Source organism: Macrobrachium rosenbergii, chromosome 14 (assembly GCF_040412425.1).
Source record: "Macrobrachium rosenbergii isolate ZJJX-2024 chromosome 14, ASM4041242v1, whole genome shotgun sequence".
In the NCBI taxonomy this organism is placed as follows: domain Eukaryota; kingdom Metazoa; phylum Arthropoda; class Malacostraca; order Decapoda; family Palaemonidae; genus Macrobrachium; species Macrobrachium rosenbergii.
In genome coordinates this window covers 40,184,295-40,201,011 of record NC_089754.1, presented here as the reverse complement: position 1 = coordinate 40,201,011, position 16,717 = coordinate 40,184,295, and the positions used below count along the sequence as shown (strand labels likewise).

The window sequence follows — 16,717 nt, the reverse complement described above, 5'->3', positions numbered from 1 at the left end:
ATCGGTAGACATATAAATAGATAGCAGATACACTAGCGGAAAGTCAAAGCATTCACGTGCATTCCGGGTTTTTTTTCTGTAGAAAACGAACGACCTCTGGCGATGAGCATCGTAGTGATAATACCCCAGCAGAAGAGGAGTTCAGTAATAAAAATGGTAAAAATAACGACAGATATGGCACAGGCTTAGGAGCACTCAGGCGCCAGAGAAGGTTTGTTTACATAAATCACGAAATTTATTGATCTTTGCTGCTAGGGCTTAGGGAGCAAGAGGAAAATTTTCCCTACTGGGAAATTTTTTGGGAAAATGAGAAACTCACTTTACACAATACTGAATTTTTACGAATTTCCTAAGAAATTCATCTTATCTTTAAGCAATGTATGATATTCACTTCTTCTAGAAAATTTATCATGAAATTTAGAGTTCTCTTTCACTGAAAGTTTATTTCTTGACTAGGATTTTACTTTCTGCGGCATGTAACTTTGTTCAGTATGATGAATCGAAGAGCAAGCATCCATCTTTTGCTAGGTTTGTACAGCAAAATTCAGCAATTCGCCAACAATCACTGGTACTTACTTTTCCCAGTAATTTCACTAACGCTGACATTATGTTTTTAAGCTGCTCAGCAGCTTTAACTAATGTAACCCCGTTCTTCTTCCTCTTCTTTTTAGTTCCAATTTGTCTACATAATCTATTTTTAGAATTGTATTTCCTTATTTTTTGTAACTTATGGCCTCTATTTTTCATTCATCTTAGAGGAATTTTCTCTGTGAACTTTATGGTGTTGAGCTTAGTCATCACTCTTACGAGAAAAACTGCAGTCTTTGATTTTTATAATTTGCTGTCCATTCTTGTGCCACCAATGTTACAATTCACATTCAACCACATTTCATCCTTTAATGTCCCACAAACACAACTAAGAATAGTTTTTTTGTCTGTATTTCAAATTATATGTTAGCATATTATCTTCACTATCTACTCGCCTTTTTGTAAAATCTTCAATCTGATTGTTCTTTGTTCTTGTTTTCCCCCCTTTGGATGTCATCATTCTCCCTTTTTCAAAACTGAACTAATTTTTCATGTGATTTACCAAATCAAGAGTTGGTGGCATAAACAATGGTGAAGTGAAATACGGAGAAAATATAACAATTATTATTGTGAATAGAAACGTTTCTAAGCTATGAAATAAGATTTAGATGCACAAAAAGTAAAATGATTTCATATAAACTGACAGGACAAGCGGTGGCGATAGTAGGACTTATTCTTCCAGAGCAACTAGAAATTTGTTTGAAAATTAAAAAAGCTAGAAAATAATAGATACCTATCTCAAATCATCTACTGATTAGATAGGACAAATTCTAATGTGGAGTGTCATATAAAATTTTCATGGGGAGCCTGAAAACTCAAATAGAAAAGCATATTAGAAATATACGGAAGACGCATGAACTTCAATCAGGTTTTACTACACAAAGAAGAGGAACTGACATTTGTAAACCTTAGAAGTTGCATCCAAGAAGCATACAGAAGAAAAGACCCGTTATTTGTGGTATCAATAGACTTCCAAAAAGCAATTTTGATTCCGTTAGCAGAAAAAAGCTCATAGAGGTCATGATGAAATATAGGCTACATGCAGTGGTAATAAGTGCAGTAGCAAAGATATATACAAATGACATAACAAGTCTGTCTATGCCTCAACAATGTAGAACAAAAAGAGCTAAATGTAACAAATGGCATGAGGCAGGAGGCAATGGCTCAACCATACTCTTTCTGCTAATAACTTACCTGATAATTGAAAAATTGTAAAGTACAACGAAAGGTTTCAGGAATGAAGTCATAAGGATTGTGGCACTATTGAAAGCAGACGATAGATTAATCGTAGGACACACCCTTGAAGAAATGACAAGAACAATAAAAACTCTTCTGGAAATAGCAAGCGAATGTGGCTTAAATATAAATACAGACAAAAGCAATAAATTAATATTCAACGACTGGTATAGTACTGATGATGTAGAAAATATGCAGTACATAGAAGGAATAAAACAGATAAGCAGATAACAATCAGCAACGTGAAAGACTGCTTCGGAGGACAAATAAAAAGGGCTCAAATTAAAGCAATATGGCTAATGCAGTCATCAGTAAAAGCTGCAGCAGGGTGAAAATAGGAAAACTGTGTTGGAAAGGATTAATGATGCCATCCCTCATGTATGCCATGGAAGTCATGAAACTCGACAAGAAAGACATAACTGAACTGTAAAGTAGATAACCAAGTGTACAGCACAATTCTGAAAGTACCAAAGTACACAGCAAGTTGTGCTTTAAGATTCGACATAGGGACCACTCTCCCTGCCATTTAGGGGATATGAAGGATAACCTATTCTATCTGAAACATACACTTGAGAGTGGTGGAAATAGGCTCCTATACGAGATAACCATAGGCCAATATGAAAATATGAAAACCCCTTGGATTCTGCAAATAAAGGGATCTGAAAGAATTAAACATAAATTTAAGTAAAACTGAATCACTTAAAGGCAAGCAATTAAAAGAAATTATAAATAACTGGGACAAAAAGGATAGCAGAGATAAATGAGGAAAACATAGGAGAAGAAACCTGGTATGATAACACTAAAAAAACATCGCTGATCAGTAGGGCTACACCAGGCACACTAGAATTAAACGATAGGAATAGGTTAAAAGGGGACGATACAAAATGTACTGTGAAGAAATAACTGAAAACCTGGAACATTTCTTACTCTATTGCCCAGCATATAGTGACATTAGAAATAGATATAGATTTGTGCAGCAGCCATATCAAGAAAATAAAGAGGAATTGATGGCTAATATCCTTCTATTTGCAGATCTGTAGAAAGAAGAAATTGAAAATAGGAAGGAATTAAAAAAAAAAACTGTGGTATTAATATTAGAGGCAATGAACTTAAACAGAGAAAGGCGGAAAAGAACGAGCATTGGAGCCGTTTCAAAGGAAATCGTGCCAATACTACTATTCTACTACTACCGCATGTTGTGTTTTACTGACCGTGTGGCAGAAATCTGAAATTTCTCGGTCGCTATAGTTCTTTTAGTTACTTTCCTGTAAATATCCTTATTTATATCGCGTAGTTGTACATAGAAGCATTATGGCGAAGGGAATAAGAGGAAGAGCTGCACCGGCCAAGAAGAACGAAGAAAATGAAGAGAAAACTTCCGAAGCCAAAGACACCAAGCCTAAGGAAGAGGATGACGTGGGAGAAGAGGAAGATGGGGATGGGGAGGAGGAGGAGGAGGAGGAAGTCCTCTTTCCCCAAATGGGTCCATGTTACGGAATCAAAAACAAATTTCTGAGGATGAAAAAGATGCGAGAAGTCAAGGCTGAAAGAGTAAAGGTAAACAGCATGGCCTAGCCTAACTGAAGCTCTTACTGTAGGCTAGCCTAACCTAGCTGAATCATAATGGAAATCCCACATGGAAGTTAGGACTAGAATACCCTATCATGTCTAATAAACGAAAGTAGTTCTAGTTCTTCCCAAGTTTATTGGAAAGATTTTAAAATTGTAAAGTTTTTATGGTAAATCTAAGCTACAGCTCTGCACGGACTAGCCTATTACCTTGGAAATAGATTTTTCCTATAATTTTAGTGTTGCTGATGAAGGAGGTGGTGGGCTTATTGTCGGTAAGTTATTAACCTCATATCTACCCAACATGGTTGGGAACCCTTTGGGAATGCAGGGTTTCGGCTGCGGGAAAATGTTGGGACAGGCCAAACTGCTATGTTATGGAATGGTTCCACACATGCACAAGTCATGAGGGAGCCATATGCTTAAGAAGGGACTGACTAAGGAAACCTATTATAAAACGAACTATACTAACCTACTAACCTAACCTATCCTAGCAGGCCGTGATACTTAGCAGGGGGCTGGACCCCCCCGAGGTGAAGGAAGACTTCACTTTTTACCAAAGGTTCTACTATAACACTGCACACGTGCAATAGCATTCCAGGATGGCCACTATGTAACTTCTGAAGTTAATTATAGTGGACCGACAAAAAAATAATGGTAAGTTCTTGATAAGCAACCAAAATACTATAGGAAAAATCAATTTCAAAAGTAATACCACATGCAGAGCTATTACTTAGTTCTGCCGTTTTGATAAATTGGCAACAGGTAAAAAAATTGTCTGATCTGCCAGTAAACCTTAGGCTAGTTCAACCTGGTGAGGGTTGGAGTGATGAGGCAACTGAGAGGTTGTAATTGAGATTCATGTTTAAGACAAGGCAGCAGCTAGTCCAGTAGCATATTGGTATCTTTCCTAGATAGTGACCCCCAAGAGTTTTTAGGGTCATCATCTAAGACAAATATTTCTAGGGGATCATTTGCTTTATATTTACTGTCTTATGTTCATGTTTTTATGGTATTCCCTAATTGGCTTTTACTAAACACGCCACAAAGGTGGATACTTACTGGATTAAAACCCTTGTGGGGGTCACTATCTAGGAAAGATCCACATACTGTATATGCATCTACATTATAAGAAAAACTGTAGGCTACAGTAGTACCAGCCAATGTGATTTTTGTTAACTCAAAAGATATTTTGCTTCATAATTTCATCTCTGGGAAATACCGACTGCAGTTCAATAAGAAACCTGAAATGGACCAAAGAAATCCAAATTGACCTCAAAAATAAATTCAAGTTTATTGTCAGTCCTACTTAAAAGTAAGTAAAATTTTTACTTCACTCTTAGTTTTGGATGTGGAGGTAGGCCTAGTGTGATCTTTGATGTGATTCCTTACAGTTCAGTTCAATTTGACTTTCTAGTTTAAATGCAGTCATTTTCTTCATTACATTTCCAACAAATCTTAACTCATCTTGAAGCCCCCTTCATAAAAGCTAGTTCTCATCCAAATAGTTCCGAGTGCTACAAGGTCCTAGTTTAAAACAATTAGCCAAGGCATAGACTATTCATGGTTATAATGTTAGGCCATAGAGAAAAACGGAGCAACATTCAGCTTTAGATATGTGTACATGCTGAGTACGAGGTGCAAAATAAATCGGTTTCAACATTGACTCCTTTTTAGTGACCCCAGAACAGTTAGTTTAATAAAGACAAGAATGTCTGCTAACTTAAAACCTGTTCCAAAGAGTGGCATATCTACAGACTACAGTAATACAGGCCAATCTCTATTCTCCCTGTGCTCTCCAGAGTTGCTGAAAAACTTATTTCTAAGCCACTATACATGTGGAATCTAAAGGATTGTTAGCTGTTAGTCAGTATGCATACAGGAAGCAGTTGGGTACCTACGATGCTCTTTTAGACTTGACATGCCATTTGCAAGGGAACCTTGATAAGGGTTTTGAGTGAGTGCAGAGTAATTCAAATAGATTTTAGTACTGCTTTCAATTTAGTAAATCACAAGGCACTTAATTATAAACTTCAGAATCTTGGAGTGGGTGGATATGTTTTAGGATTACTTCAGGCGGCCAGTTGCTGTGGACAGGACCTGACCTGTAGTGAACCACGACTTATTTTGTCTGGAGTTCCACAGGGCGGTGTTCTTGGTCCAATGGTATTTTTAGTGTATACAAGTGATATGTTGTTCGCCTAGAAAAAAGTTTTGTTCAGCATGCTGGTGATACAACACTTGTAGATGTAGTAAATTCTCCACTTATGAGAAATGAAACTGCCCTCAACCTTAATTGGGACTTGGACTGGATCAGGGAATGGTTTAGTTGGTGAGTATGAGGCTGAACTCCAGTAAAATGAAAACACTATTGATTATATACTAGATCTCGTACAGATTTCCCACTCCATCCTCCCCTTCAGGTGGATGGAACTTTACTGAATGTGCCTGGAGCTTTAACTATTCTAGGTGTAACTTTTGACTCACATCTAACTTTTGTGAAACATCTAATAAAAGTTTCAGCAAATGCACAAAAGTTGGGTAATGTTCATAACACCTCATATATTTATAACGTAGATAAAATCTGTGCAACCTGTTTTAGGTTATTTGTACTTCTTTTACTGGAATACTGCTCTCCAGTGTGGTTGTCTGCTTCTGCCAGAGATTTATGTCTTTTAGATACAGTGGTTCGTGGTGGTAGGTTTCTATGTCCTAATATAGTAGCAGTAGTAGTAGTACTAATGACTTGGATCATCATAAGTTTTATTCAGAGATCTGCCACATTCACAACTGATCCCTGATCCCCTTTATCTGCCGAGAGCAACTTCTCAGTTCCAGAGGTCCTTTATTCCTTACACTGCTGTGGAACAGCCTCCCAGAGGATGTCATGCAATTGGAACTTCAGAAGTTCAAGCGAAGATGTAATGCATTACTACCCTAATGCTATTCTCCTTGCATATTAATACATTTTTATCTACTTATTAATTTATTTTTTCCTTTTTAATAAGTGGGATCTCTTCTTTTTGTATTTCCCTTTACTTCCTCTTACTTCTTCCTAATGAGCATACTCTTTGGGAGCTTGCATTTCAGGTCAATGGCCCCTGTGGGCTTGTTCCATATGAATAGGTTTCATCTACTGAATAGTATAATAATAAAATAATAACCTGCATAAGTTTTATTAATGATTATTGATAGATTATTATACAGCCTTAGGAAACTTAAAATCTAATTATTGTGGCAATTAGTTTTCCAGATTTCATTTTCAAGATGGGATTAGTAGATATTCATTAGTTACCAATAATTCTTAATAAATGCCAGGCACCCAACTCAATAGCTCATTAGTCATCCTACATCAAAACCCTCTGCACCAATGCTAGTCTTTGATCTAATTTAGGAAGTAACCTTGTGTTCTTACAGCTATATCCAGGTTTTCCTTCAGTCTTAATTTTTCCGTCTAACAGGTCTTCTTCCCTCAGATTTACAATCAATTGTTGGTTATTTTTGACTGAATTGATCTTGTTTGGTAACTTCTTATTTTCTTTTGCCAGGCAAACATTGAAAGAGCAAAAGAAAGAGTCAGAGCAAGAAAGGCTTGGAAAAAAGCTGGTAATAAAGGCAAACCTCCAGTGGTGAAGAAAGAACCCACTAAACTTCCTCATACCATTGAGAGCTTGCGAGAACCAGATGTCACTTATGTGGATAGCGGTGATCAAGAAATAGAATTTGATGAGGCCACAGACAAATATGCAAGTTATTACGCCAAAACCTATGAACCAAAAGTGCTTTTAACCAACAGTGTCAATGCACATCCAGTAAGTATCATTGTTTTTTATTGTTTTGGTTTAATTTCATAAGATAATTTATATCTTTTGAACTGTTTAACCCTTACTGGACAGGCTAGATATATATTAAGCACACCTCCGGACCGAGCAACTTTAAGGTTGGCCAATTTAAGAAAAAAACATTAACTGAAAGAGGAAGTTATGCAAATGCACAAGGTATAAGCAAAAAAAATTCTAAAAAATTCTAAAAAAAATCAGCAACAAACTGTGAACTGTACGTTTATTGTAAAATATTTATGAGATTAATTGACATGGGGAGATGCAGTATCTTTTTATGAGGTATACTTGTTTTCTCTAATATTTCTTTAAACTTTTCTTTGCAAAATTACAATTATAGCTGACATACTTTGATAAAAGATAAGAACTAAAACCAACAGCAATCTCTGGGTATATTTGTGAGCAAATAAATAAAAAGACATCCTGAGATAGAGGGGGCAGTACATTCTCCCTCAAAGTCTCAAGGCACACTAATCCACCTCTGTCCCCTATTTGGACCTGTATTGAGCCAGCTAGAGTTGGCTAAGTTCTTTATGACCATTTGAAGTGATATAAACATTTTTCCCGCTAAATTCATCCAACCAAGTGGCACACAATATTGATACTCATAAGAGTTAGCCCGGCATTCACTCAAAACCAGTTATAGTTCCTCATATGATCATGCCCATCCAGTAAGGGTTAATAGATATATCAAGTGTTCTATGAACATTTTTGAGAATGGTTTTTATATTTTAGTTTTTACTTCAATGTATCATTTATATATTGTGTTTTAAATATGAGATATTAACATAATAAAATAAAAATTACTTTGGTAGCTTATACTTTTGAAAGGCTGCTTTGCACTGTTGAATTAATTGGTCTCCCAATGGATATTTTGGGCTGTTGAGTATACAGGTCGCTAATTACCATTTTAAATTTCCAGAGAACACAATCCTTTATGAAAGAATTACGCAGGATAATACCAGGCTCAGTAAGAAAGTTTCGACGTAAATCATCCATTAAGAAAATGGTTTCAGGAGCCAAAGCACATGAGTTTACTGATATAATTGTTATAAACGAAGACAAGAGATCTCCAAGTAAGTTAACTTTTCATTCAAGTCCAAGTGATTTCTCTTGATTAGTTATCATAGACAATAAGGTCTTGAAAAGTATTGCTGTAATGTTTTTACAAGAATACAAACTTTGTCTTGTACTGTATACAATAGACCCAGGTGGGAGCTGGTTTGGTCATTGAAGTTTATTAACTATGTACTGTAGTTATTTTGTGGCAGTTTTGGGGAGTACCCATCCCCTAACCCGTCTTCATGCTCTTACTTTTCTATGGCGCTGTCATGTCAACATGGCACTACGGCAGCTGAGGAACTCTTGACTGGTTGCTTGAGCATTTTGATATTGTGTTTTATCTGTTGTATTTGTATGGTATTTGATGTGGTGTGTTTTTTGTACTATGGAGATTCTGGGGCAAGATTATGCGTGGCCACTTCTTGTCTTTGGTCTCATGTCACCACTCATACTTTTTGTCCCAGGAAGTTTCCCTGCAGGAAGTGTGGAGATTCTCACTTACCCAGTGGTTGAAGCACTTCAGTTATCAGAAGGCCAAAGAGACTTGAAGCATTGTCTGGAAGTAATAAACTTCCTTCACTTCTGTATCTCTTGTTGGCATTATCTCTACTGCAACTCTGGTTTTCTCCTTTGGAACTACTGTACTTAACTCCACTTGCAGCAGTTGATCCCCCTCTCCATTTGTGATGAGGCCTCACTCATTGGCAGTGGATATCCTTCAGCTTTCATCAACCAGATACCAGCCCCTGACACTACTGCTCTTTGTGGCCTTTTCTCAAAGCAATTGCAACTGGTAGCATTCTCTCACTGCAGAAGGCTTCTTGCTCCTTTTGCAGAATAAGGTATTGGTATGGGTCGAAAAGAGGCTGACTGACACCCATGACATCCTTTTCCTGGGGTCAGTTTCCCTTAATACTACATCAGGGCATTGTAAAAGGATCCTCAGGGATCTCAGCCAAGCCTTCACTGACATTGGGGTTAGGGAAAGGTCAGACCTCTTCCAGTCTAGTTAAGAGCCCAACTTTCTTCCTTCTGTGGAAAGGGCCAGGAGTCAGGTGAGGGAAAGAAGGGAAGGGGACACTGTGATGGGCAGTTCCCCTCTTGGTGCCAGGAGTTGGGTGATACCTGTCATCAGTGTCTAGGAGCTGAGGCCTTTTGTAGTCTCAGCTCTTTTGAAATGGGGGCAGATTACCCTTCAAAGAATTTCCTTCCATAGTAATGCCCTTAATGATCTCATTTTAGGTTTACCCTCCTGAATTGTCCTTAGCTTTGGCGAGGGTCATGTTGGAGAAAGGTGTGCTGGGAGTCTTAGATGACCACTTCTGGTTTCTTCAGTTGCCTTTCTTGGTGGAAAAGGCAACCAGAGGCTGGAGACAGGTCAGCAGACTTGGTTCAGAATGGGAATACTTAGTTATGTGTTAGTCTCCATCAGAGAGAGTGTGACTTCATACTTTCTGTAGACTTGGAGTATGCATGCTTCCAGGACATTTTATTAGATGCAGTGGCAGGATGTCTGTCCCATAGACTGAGTCAACATGCTGAAGGAGCAATACCACAGCTTTGGTCTCCATAGAAACAGCCAGCTCATTATTACAAATTATTATTGAGATTTTTTTAGATCATGCTGCAAAACATATTGTATAATATGCAGTAATATCTATAGATACTGATGTGCACGAATGGTTTAGTGTACCATTGCCAAAGTTACATCATCTTTCAGCACATTGTTTCAGTACCATACTCAATGCAGTTCTTCACCTAATCATCATATAAAGATGCAGTCATAAAATGTTTAAGTTATTATTCATTAAATAAGGTATATCTTTGCGGAGAACAAACCCTGTGTGCCATTCCCATGAAAGTTTAGAATGTCAATTCTGCAGTCTGGTAAAACAATTTAATAATAATCCATCGATGTTTGTTGCTTTCAGGCACTGATTTATATCCACTGTAACAAATCAAACAGGATTTTATCATTCAGAGTTTATACTGTCTAATGTAACAAACACCTTCATTATATCCTTCACTCTTAAAGTTGCCATTTGTGTTCCAGCTATGAACAGGGCATAACATATTGACATCTTTATAAATAAAAGAAATTATTAAGTAGTCAGTATCAGCTCCTTGTTATAAACTTAAGTTACGGAAATTTAATAAACTGAAATACTTGCATAATTATGTTTATTTTTTACAGATGGCCTTTTGCTGATTCACCTGCCCGATGGACCAACTGCTTATTTCAGGCTTAGCAACCCAAGACTATGCAAAGATATCCGCAGGAAATATACAGAAATCACTGCTCACAGGTAAAGAATACACATAAACTTCAAAAATGCTCTCTGTCACCAAGTTTTGTTTGTTCTTTATTAGTTTTGAGTCTTTCACGACGTGTCATTAAAGATTAAATATATTTGATTATTCTTAAGAAATCCATTGTAAATCAGAGTAACCCAGTAGTTGTTTTTATATATAAAATGGTCTTAAAAGGAGATTGAAAGTGATCTCTTCACATTCAAGTCAGTATTGGACTATTATTAAATAGTTTAACCAGACCGCTTGGCTAAATCATGTAGCTCTCACAGGGCTGGTCGCTGTATTGACTTTATTAATGATAAAGTTTATATTTTGTTTATTAAATACAGCTCCTTAAAAATTTTATAATTGGGTTTATCAAAAATGATGGAGAATCTGACAGCTATTCATCAAATTTTCATAGGTCATACTAGTGACCAGTTCTGTGACAAGCCAAAATTACTTGCTTGCATCATTCCTTTTGATATGATGATTTCCTTATTTCAGCATGAGGCTTAATCCATTTTCATTTGCTACTGCCAGGTTCATTATCCATATACTGTACAGTATACTGCTCAGACTGTGCTCCATTATCTTGCAAGGCTTCTTTTCTCTTTGTGGCACAGTTGTGTGCAGACACATTCTGAGTTATTCTTTTAGGTTTAGCATCTTTTTTGAGTGATATAATCAAAAGTGGAAGTTTATTTCTATACAGAAATTCTGATGCAAAATCATGAATTTCAGGCCTCACAAACCACATTTAAGTTTTAATTTGAACAACGTTTTGTTTTAAATTTTCTTTTTGATTCGTTCACATCCTTTTTTTGTCGTTCTGACAGTGTTTTGTGATTTATAAAATTTGACTAGCTTTTTTTCAGGGCTGGTGTTGTCACTTCCCACTGTACCTAAAAAGTAATTATTTATGTGGCCACCCCTGTTAGTGTTACAATTGAAATTCTACCCGAGAGGTTTAGTTAAACTGTTTGCCATAATTGACTAATTCTAGAATGTAATGCCTTCATATCCAAGGAGTTGCATTAACTGCTGGTGCTTACCAGTGTTTTCACTAATTTTTATATCTAACATTGCTTTTATTTTAGAGGATTTTTACTGTACATAATTTATCAGTAAGTATTAATTTGTTTGTTTTTGACAGGCCAGAGGTAATGTTAGAGCTTTTATTTTAGAGGATTTTTACTGTACATAATTTATCAGTAAGTATTAATTTGTTTGTTTTTGACAGGCCAGAGGTAATTTTAAACAACTTCCGGACACGACTTGGACAGATGATTGGCCGTATGTTGGGGGCTCTTTTCCACTATGATCCAGAATTTAAAGGTCGTAGGGTCTGCACTTTTCATAATCAAAGAGATTACATTTTCTTCAGACACCACAGGTGAGATATGATTATTTTTTTTGAAGTGTGTGCTGCTTTCATGATTATTTTATTTTTTTGAAGTGTGCTGCTTTCATGAATTTTAACATAACTTGTTTCCAGTGGTGTTATGCTCAAAATAAGTAAAAGGCCAAGCAACAGTTTGGTAGCAGTTGAGGGCCTTCTTATTAGTTTAGAAAAGTAGATTTTTTAATGTTTCTTACATATATGTTAATGTATATCATTTAACCCTGAGATCATTACAGTATTTAATAATATACTATGTCCAGTTTCCAGATTCATTTTCTTATGGCAATATTAATGCTGTGCTCAACGCATACAAATCCTTTGCAACTTTGTTTTGTTTTACACCTGAGCTATCTCAGTCTCTAACAGAAGGGGTTCTTTGTGTCATTTCTCTGGAGAGAGAGAGTTTTTCATTAATAGGGACACAACCCACTGGTGGGCATACAGTGCTTTGTGCTGAATAATGTCCTTATGACACATTTTAGGTTGGGTTAGAAAGTAATAAGAAAGCATGAATGTCTTGTTGTAAGATCAGGTTTTACTGTACAGGAATTATTTTCAGAGAGGTTTACTTGATACAGTAAAAAATAAGGCTTTTATGGAGTATGTGTGAATCATTATTATTATATTACAGTACTGTAAATGAAACTCAACAGCATTACTATGTACTGTATAATTAGTTTTTAAAATTTTAATAGTGATGCACAAGGTTAACAAAGAGAACATTGGGTACTGAAAATTTCTGTTCTAAGGATATTCCATACCTATTGTTCTGTAAACTTGGCCATGAATTGTTTCAGGTATGAATTCCAGAACACTGAAAAGGTACATTTAAGAGAGCTCGGTCCAAGGTTTACACTACGCCTGCAGTGGTTACAAGATGGTGCATTTGATGGCGACTATGAGTGGCTGTTAAAGAGACATGAGATGGAACCATCCAGGAGAAGATTTGTCCTTTGAAACTTTTCATGTGTATTCATTATTTTTGAAGTAAAACACTTACTGTTCTAGTAATAATGGTTTGTATTTCCTCTGAGTCATTGATGGCTAAAAGTTCAAGATCAAAAGTCAGATAAGACTACACATTTTTTGTCACTATCCAAAATCCCTCCAAAGATTTGTCCCTTGATATTTGACCAATATCTGAATACAGCACTGTATTCATGCTTGTTTAAAAAGTCGATTCCAAGTCTACAGAGAAAAGAACTAGGGCTACGTTAAATAAACTGCATAAAATGCTCATTATTTAATCCTACTAAATATGTGCTACAAAAGACTGGCCAGAAGGTTCTTTCTTAACTCTTAATGGACGGGAATCTTCATATGAATATCTACAAGAGGTTTTGGGTGATGGACAGGAATCCTCATATGAGTGTTAATATTAAGCACCATTTGGTTTGGATGAATTTAGTAGGAAAAATGTTCATAGTACTTCAATGGGCCACAAATGACTTATGGCAACAATTTAGCTCAGCTCGGGAGAGATGTCGATCAGTATGCCTTGAGATTTCAGAGGGGAATGTACTGCCCCTGCTGCTCCAGGACATCATTTATTTATTTGCTCATAAATATACCCAGGGATTGATGATGGCTTTAGTTATCTTTCATGATAGTATGTCAGCTATAATTGTGATTTTGCAAAGAAATACTAGAAAAAATGTATACCTCACAAACAGTTACTGCATCTCCCCATCTCAGTAAATCTCGTAAATATTTTACAAATATACTCAGAATTTGTTACTGATTTTAATTCTTATCTGTTCTGATACTTAGCACATGTCAAGGACATCAAATTAAATTATTGTTTCATTATCCTTCAACTTTTAATTCTTCAAACACTAGGCAATTTTCCTCCACTAAAAGTTATTAGCTATTTCAGGTATGGGTAAAGCTTTATAGTTCCTTATCATTAAAAAAGTCTCTTCAACTTCTGTAATTTTTCATATTCTTCCAGACTTCTGACATCAATATCTCCCTCACTCATGAGTAGATTAACATCCCGCCTAAAGCATGAGTCTCCTATGTTACTGTCCTCAGCAAAAAAAATCAAAACCTTACTCAAGAAACCAGTTACAGCAAGTCTGGTAAAACTTCAGTGTTCCTATATGTCCTGTCGAACTGGTTCAAGGAGCCTTCAATCATACCTGCTTTGGGGATCATCAACACGAAGAGAAAAAAGACAGCGCAATACTGTCCCATGAAAAACCCTCCCTAAATATTCACTGAAGCCTCAGTGCCATACTGGGTTGTCAGTCCATCAACATGAAACTTTGCACTGGGGACCATGTCAGGCAATCTAGTTCTAAGAGTTATGAAGTAAGGTATCCAACACTATCTTCCTTTAAATCTAATGGACTCGACAAAATACTGTCCAATTCCTCACCCCAAACCCACATAAAAAAGACAGAAGGTCCAGGGGAAATATACCAGACATGCAAAATAAATTAGCAGGGCATCTAGCTACTGAAACAACACAAATCATTTCAGAAAAAATAAACAACACAATATGAAGTCTGAAACGGCAGTCTAGGAAGAACCTCGTTCCTTAGAAAGGAAAAAATAATTCTTAGTTCCTTAGAAAGGAAAAAATAATTCTTGGAGTTGAAAATCACTAAAACACTAACAAATACCTCAACAAGGGAGAGAGACATAAACAGTGTAGTAGGCAAAATTCACTATGCACAAAACATGGAATGACAAAGTGCTTTCAAGAACTTGGATCTAGCTTCAATTAAAATTCAAAGACATCAGCAAAGTGACATAACCTACACTTCCTTCTTCACAAAACGTCCTCTGCAAGAGGAATAAAATTATGTTCAGCTCAGAATGATTATTAGAGCATTACCAACAATGTCACCCTTCAAGTTAGTAATGCCACACTAACCATTTAATTTATGTCTGCTCTTTATGCTCCCAATCACAAACTTACAACTTACAGACTGGAGCATTAACCTCTCCACTGGAATAAGTAATGCAGAGAAGCTATACTCAAAGATAGTTTGTTCTGACTGGTACATCTGGCACTAGTAAAGATGAGGAATAATTAATGACATGGGGTTTACGGAGGCAAAATGGCTTTTTTTTTTTTTTTTTTTTAAGACATCTCTCCCAACTAACACATTCATACTTCAACTGCTGAATCTTGGATGAAACCATGTGCAGAACATTTCAATAATGGCTGCTCCATACTCCCACACAGAACACTCATCAGATCTGCAGACGTCCATCAAGACTCCATAAACACACTGCAGCATTCCCTTCTATCCTGAACACTCTCCTAATTCCTGGATATCAAGGCACCTCCCAGATAATACTTTTTTGTGCCATTTATCCAGTTCTATCTAACTCTTCCTTTTCCTCTTATTCTTAACACTTCTAAATTACTGACAAACATGTTTGAATAACTAACACTCACAGTAAGCAATGAAACATCCATTTACAGGTCTTACATGCACAAAAATAAACTTGGTTCTACATTATTCCCATTTACAGGTCTTACATGCACAAAATAAACTTGGTTCTACATTATTCAAGTACAGAGGCCCATGCAACAAGCAATGTCTTGTCCTTTTGAAGACCAGACCTGAAGAAATGGTATATATAAGGGCATGGATTTACCATTTAGTGATCGACTGCCCATTACAACAAACAAAATTATAAATTAAGAAAAACAGATGCAGGAACAGAGTCCCAATGCTTGCTGGAAAATGCAGTCCAAGAAACAGTGATTTCCAAAGAGTGATTGTAGAAAGAGGAGTCTTGATGGATGTTCCAAGGTCTCAAGTAAGGCAGAGGAATATATGACATTGTAATCTGCCTTTTCGTTTCACAAGCACAGTTTTATGGGGTATTTTCATGATTCCCCACACTGCTTCAGCCATGACAATAATAACTAAAGGTAAGTTTAAGCCATAATACTTCCTAACTTCCTCCATCAACTTCATTCCAGGGACAGAACCTTCACTTTTAAAATGAAGTTTGCCTTCACCTACTGCAAAAGCCCTTTCCAAATTTACAAGTTATTCTCTCTTAGCAAAAAGTGTGCGTTGAAATTGATAGAACCAGTTGTGACCTTGCAATACAGTTGGTAGCATACACTCATGCAAATACTAAGAAACCGAAGACTGTGCTAGTCATGATAGAAAGGCTATACTAATGATTATTTAATAAAACTAGCAACTTGTGCTAGTCATGATAGAAAGGCTATACTAATGATTATTTAATAAAACTAGCAACTTGGTCTCCAGCTGGTATCAGACAAGTAATTCTGGCGCATCAAATGACCCATATAGTGTCGTGACTCACAATACTAAATGAATTTCACAATTTATATATTTTATCACCTACTAAGTTATTGTTAACTTCAAATAAATACAACATACAGGCCTTAACAATACAGTTTCCACAATATTTCAGCCAACTGCATAAGTACAGGCCATGGTTTAATAACCTAACCTAACACTACTGTTGAGAACATTTACAATTTCTCAGACACTGGTACGGTTATGTAATCATGTTTTTCTTTTTTAACTAATTAGCCAAAGTTAAGACTACCAATATTTATACAAGCTTTACAAAGCATATCTAAGGAAAAATCTACAGCGACTTCCAAGGCTGAAAGTTGGAACTATATATGGTACCATTGTGATATCGCACCAGGATGTGCCCTTGTAGACAGTTTTTTTTTTACCATGACCTCTAACAGCTTCTTATGTACCGGTATTTTGTA

The 16,717-nt window shown here is 36.4% G+C and overlaps 1 protein-coding gene across 1 annotated transcript; it reads left to right on the top strand.

Moving 5' to 3' along the window:
• The first annotated feature begins 2,992 nt into the window (after window positions 1–2,992).
• Window positions 2,993–13,005, top strand: LOC136845988 (probable ribosome production factor 1). The gene is made up of 6 exons (XM_067116560.1): window positions 2,993–3,381; window positions 6,942–7,205; window positions 8,155–8,308; window positions 10,489–10,600; window positions 11,830–11,982; window positions 12,789–13,005. Exons 1-6 carry the CDS (start codon window positions 3,136–3,138, stop codon window positions 12,946–12,948), a joined length of 1,089 nt encoding a protein of 362 aa, XP_066972661.1. The 5' UTR covers window positions 2,993–3,135; the 3' UTR covers window positions 12,949–13,005.
• The last annotated feature ends 3,712 nt before the right edge of the window (window positions 13,006–16,717 follow it).